We start from the raw sequence: 5,798 nt of genomic DNA, 5'->3' as shown, positions 1-5,798 counted from the left end.
GCCATTTCTAAGCAAGCTCCACAAGCTCAGACGTTTGCACTGGGCCAGGGGTCATTTAAAATGGAGTGTGGCAAAATGGAAGACTGTTCTGTGGTCAGATGAGTCATGATTTGAAGTTCTTTATGGAACACTGGGACGCCACGTCATCCAGACCAGAGAGGACAAAGAATATTAGAAAAAATATTAGATGTTGGCACCTCCACATCATTGCATTCAGTTTTTATTCACAATTTGTTTAGTGTCCCAACTTTTCTGGAATCCGGTTTGTGTGTGTGTATATATATATATATATATATATATATATATATATATATATATATATTACAGAAGTGGAATAAAATAGTAGCTTATCAAGTAGTTTTTGATCTACAATAAATAGGATTGCTCAGCTCTTTTATCACTTGAACAATCCTACTGTTTTTTCTTTTCGGCTGCTCCCTTCTTCAGGTGTCACCACAGCGAACTAAGTCGCACGAAGACTTGGCAGTTATTTTTACGCCAGATGTCCTTCCTGACACAACCACAGACCACAGAGCTACCACAGCCTCTGTGTGGAGCAGAGAGCTGCTATCTAGGGCGCCCGGGGGAGCAGATGGTGGGGGTTAAGGGCCTTGCTCAAGGGCCCAGAGTGAGGCAAATGAGGGTGGAGGCAGGTGTGGGTGCTTAACCTATTTCACCCACATTTTGATGTTGTCAGTACTGGGAGTTGAACTAGCGATCTTCCAATCACAGGCCCATCTTCTCTAGTCAACAATCTTCTTACTGTATTTCTGGAGTTTATTACACAGCAACTCATTTGTGCTGCGGTCGCTTTTTAGATTGAGCACTGCAGCCTTGTAATCCTGGGGCTGCCGGTTCAAGTCCAGGTTGCATCAGGAAGGGCATTATAAAACAACTTCCAGATCGTTCATGTCAGTTCCTTCGCTGTGATGACCCCTGCTGAAGGGAGAGCTGAAAGAAACTTACACAGCAACTCATTTTCCTTCTTCAGTTCTGTTAATAGCTGATGTGGTCAACAAACGTATCTCTCACTGATAAGAAGCAGAAGGCTGATATGTTGAACTCTGTTTTTGTTTTCCTCTGCAGGTCAGCCTGACTCGCGCTACATTCGTGTGGAGACGTGTATGTTCATGGTTAAACTGCCCCAGTACACTTCTTTGGACGTGATGCTGGAGAAGTTGCGCTACGCCATCCACTACCGCGAGGACCCTCTTAGTGGATAAGAAGAATTGACAAGCTGGACATTTCCAACCAGATGAACCCAACACCTCACCTCTTACCTATGATCTCATCCTTCCTTCATCCCGTTTTATCTTTGGTGGCATTCGAAGTTTCAACAGCTTGTGTATTAAATTGCCTAAATTTTTGCATTTCATAATTCTTTTTGATGAGTATTCTGTCAGATAATTCAGGGAACATAATCTGAATCAGCACTGAAGCTGCAAATAAGTCATATACAATGCAGTGAATTTGATGATGACATTGAAGGAACACAGCCGTTGAAGTTTTTCTCCTGTTCCCTTCTTTTTAATGTTTGTGGTTGGATCCTGTTGGTGAAATGAACAGCTCAATCGGATAACTTCACGTCAACACTTTACAGCTGCTTATTTAAAGACTGATATAGCTTTTCTCTGAGATGCTGGAGGTGACATTGCCTCAAAGGCAACAGTCAAACACGTCTACTCCAAATGCTTAAGAGAGCCACTTTCCTCTATCTCCCTTGAAGGGATGATGCTCGGAACATGCCTTTGCTGTAGAGAAGACTCTGCTGTTTATGTGCGATGAAAACCAAAAATAAGAGAATAATTTAACATCTGAAAAAAGTACAGTTCCAAGCAGAAACGAGAGATCTGTGCCGATGCCTATTTCTGACTACGTATGCTTTCTGTAGGAGCAGGCAGGAACAAGTGCTGTACAGGATATTGTGTCGTTTTACTGCCTGTTTAAAAAATGACCTGCTGATGAACAAACTACTTTATGCCTATGGAAATTTAATCCATTTTATTAAAGGCTCTGAAGAAAGGCTGTTTAAGTCGTGTAAAAAGTCCTGTTAATCTATTAATCATATTCCATCTACTCAACATACACTGGAGCAGAGAGCAGCCGGGAGTTCTGAGTTCTGCCTTCCCATAGATTTGTTTTAAAGCTGAAAGTTCGAGTTTTTAGTTCACTCATAACCAAATGTTTAGCTGTGTAAAAATGACCTAGATTAAAAAAAAAAAAATGAAGTAAATAGACTGAGATAATGTTTGACAGCAGTTTTTACTTTCTTCTTCTCTTGACCTTATGGTTTAGTATTTTTTTGCTTTGCACTAATCTTCCAAGAAAAGATTCTGAAATGAACAAACTAGAAGATGTCTGCTGGATATCCAGTTTGTTGTCTTGCTACTTTTTATGACTTGGATAATAATCTTGATCACCTTCATCTTGTGCTCGGATGGTTCGTTTCTTCTACACATGGTGACACAATGTTTTCTTGTGTGAGTAAAATTGCCATTTTACTTGGATTTATCGAGTTGCATTGGATTGCTGAGCCTCTTATACGTTTATTTATTTTTAATTTAGTTTCTTTTTAAAGGGTGATAAACCGCTGCTTACGGGGTTGCTCTCTCTGATGTGCTCCTGAAGAAGAGGGGTTACAAAAAGGACATATACATACAAAGAGGTGTTGCGATGAAATGTGTGCTGTACATTTACTTGATATTTATTACAATTATTTATGGTTGCATTAACTTAACTTTTACTGTCTTACCTCTGCACATGAGTAACATATCTAAATGGATTATACAGATGTAAAGAATGGCATTTGAAATTTGTGTGATAATAAAGAAATGTCTTCATGTACAACTGTTAAAAGTCCTGTTTATATATTTTTACACACTACATTTGACCTCAGCAGCGTTATTCAGAGTTGTGTAGATTTGGCTTAGCTTTTTTAATTGTGTCTTGGATTGGGGCTTCTGGGAAAGCAAGTTTTTGGCTTGATCACAAACATAACATAATAGACACGTCATGGTGGACGCTGTTTGTTCATGACAAATTATTCCTGTGCAGGGTGTTGTTTTTGTCTCCTTATGATTGTGTGGCCCCGTGGCTGTTTGCCAACTATAAACCAGGCTCTTTGTGCTGGGTCAAACCAGTTCCAGCCAGATCTGTGCTCATGTTGACGTCTTCTCTGGTAGTTTCATCAGCTTTATTTTGAACCTTATTCAAAGGAAAGTGTGTGTCTTTCTGTGTAAAAAGACAAAGCCGTCATAAGCAACACATGCTGCCTCTTGTAAATCTCAGTACTCTCGAGTTTATTGTGAACCGTTCTCCAAAATGAACAAAAACAAGTGCTTTTTGTAGGGATTCATGTAGTATTAAGTATATGTTTATATATATTTGTAGAATTTTAAAGTTTCAAGGATTAGATTGATTTGTTTCTAAAAAAAAAATGCCTGTCTCTGTTTTGACGCATGCTCAGTAATCCAGGTAGATAAATCTAACAAAGTTGAGTCAGGTCCTCTGGATGGACAGATGTCTCTATTTTTCACACAAAGCCTCATTACTGCCTCTGTTCCCTGTTTCAAAGGGCTAGAAAAAGATCATGTCCTGACCAGCCAGAAGTCTGGACATATTCAAATGATGTGCAGATGTTGCGTGCTGTGACTGGTTTGATAACAATTTTAGAAACTGAAGATCTTTTGAGACAACACGACCACTTAAAAACAACAGAGGGCTGATGCTCAGCTCAACATGTTGTGTCTGCTGTGGCACTGACAGACGGTGAACTCAGAAACTCTTAATAATAAAAATACTATTCTCCGCCATGAAAGTGTGCAAATAGGATAAACATTCAGGTTTTAACTCCGATTACAACAGTTTAATATGAGTAATATTACACATACTAAATTTTATAAATATGTACCACATACACATAAGGTGACTTATTCTGTCTGAATGTGTTTAATGCAATTTTTAACATAAAGTATGGTCCAAATAATAGTTAATTATCGATAAATAACTTCTAGCTAGCCATTAAATATAGTAACCTATTGACTGATTGAAATAATGGCATTGAGCATGCTGTAAGTCTGAAGTTTTGCTAGGAAAATCTGCATCCTGAGTTTGATCTGGATATGACTGACAAAAAGATCAAAGTCTGAGGACTTCACTCGACCTTGGGGTACCCCTCTGACTGGATCTGATAACAGCAGGTCCACAGAATCTATTGATAATCGCCTAATGTCCCAGAACCAGACACTTCAGGACGTCAGCTCAGATGGTGTTTGTGTACGCTCTTACTGGGTCAAAGCTCTGTTGATGGCATGAAGAGGACCTAGTTTCATGGCTGATAGGTCTGAGCATATCATTGTTAAACTAATATTGTATAAAACTATTGTGTACCATTCAGGCCATTTCATGAAACCAAAAACATGTTTTACCTAAAAGTTATTTCCCTATACAAAAATACCATGCAGCATAAAAAGTTGCTTCACAGGATGCAACTATACAGGTGATGGTCATAAAATTAGAATATCATGAAAAAGTTGATTTATTTCAGTAATTTCATTCAAAAAGTGAAACTTGTATATTATATTCATTCATTACACACAGACTGATATATTTCAAATGTTTATTTCTTTTAATGTTGCTGATTATAACCGACAACTAATGAAAACCCCAAATTCAGCATCTCAGAAAATTAAAATATTGTGAGAAGGTTCAATATTGAAGACACCTGGTGCCACAGTCTAATCAGCTAATTAACACAAAACACCTGCAAAGGCCTTTAAATGATCTCAGTCTAGTTCTGTAGGCCACACAATCATGGGAAAGACTGCTGACTTGACAGTTGTCCAAAAGACGACCATTGACACCTTGCACAAGGAGGGCAAGACACAAAAGGTCATTGCTAAAGAGGCTGGCTGTTCACAGAGCTCTGTGTCCAAACACATTAATAGAGAGGTGAAGGAAACAATGTGGTAGAAAAAAGTGTACAAGCAATAGGGATAAACTGTAGTGATGGTAGTATGAAACAAAAGCTTCAAAACATGCTTCGAACCCTGCAGTAAAATTACATCAGAGCACTGCTTCGGAGCCTGTTTTGGTGCGGAAAAAGTCACATGACACGTGACGTCCGAAACACAAACTGCTTCATTGTTGGAATGAATCGCTTGACTGGTTAGCGGTCCAAACAGCTGTTTCCCTGGCACCGCCTTGTCTCGATTCTGACAGGAGACAGGTTGAGACAGTTTTGAATTGAGAGAGCTCAACATTATGAAACGGCTCTAAAATGTTTGCAATGTGTTGGAGAGTAGATGTGTTTCTGCTGTTAGTTGAAACTGAGTAATTATAGAGGCAGCCAGGAAAAGAGGTCGTTCTAACATGTGGGAACACTTCATTCTGCTCATGATAAGGTGGTTTAGGCATTTAAATGTCAAAAAAGTTATAGTAATGTTCAGCAGTGAAGATATTATCTAACCCATTTAACCCATGTATTTAATATAATTACAGTAAAATGATGTATGTGATTTTAATAATCAAATATCAGTATGGGCTCAATTTTATTTTATTTTATTGACATTAGTGTATTTCTGCAGGTGCAGTGTTGGGTGTGTTCAACTGAACTGAAGCATCACGATGCCTCCTCTATGATTAGACACTTCAGCGCCAAACATGGAGATGCTGGAGACGTCATTTCATTGTTATTTTTAAGAATGATAAAGACTCTGACTCTGCCACAGTTACACAAGCACAATACCATTGCAACATTTTTATTAAATCGCTTTAATGCACATTTATCAATCTTTATT

General features: G+C 38.5%; 1 protein-coding gene across 1 annotated transcript in view; it reads left to right on the top strand.

Moving 5' to 3' along the window:
* Positions 1-1,317, top strand: part of LOC119414021 (probable E3 ubiquitin-protein ligase HECTD4) — a 36,394-nt gene extending 35,077 nt beyond the window's left edge. Inside the window, exon 76 of the mRNA XM_037681131.1 lies at positions 1,087-1,317. Coding sequence (XP_037537059.1) covers positions 1,087-1,223 — 137 coding nt within the window. The 3' untranslated portion in view covers positions 1,224-1,317. The remainder of the gene's footprint in view (positions 1-1,086) is intronic.
* Positions 1,318-5,798: the final 4,481 nt, after the last annotated feature.

The sequence above is a fragment of the Nematolebias whitei genome, chromosome 8 (genome assembly GCF_014905685.2).
Source record: "Nematolebias whitei isolate Nwh7 chromosome 8, NemWhi1, whole genome shotgun sequence".
Lineage (NCBI taxonomy): Eukaryota > Metazoa > Chordata > Actinopteri > Cyprinodontiformes > Rivulidae > Nematolebias > Nematolebias whitei.
Note: the sequence above shows the minus strand (reverse complement) of the source record. Positions and strands in the feature narration are given on the sequence as shown.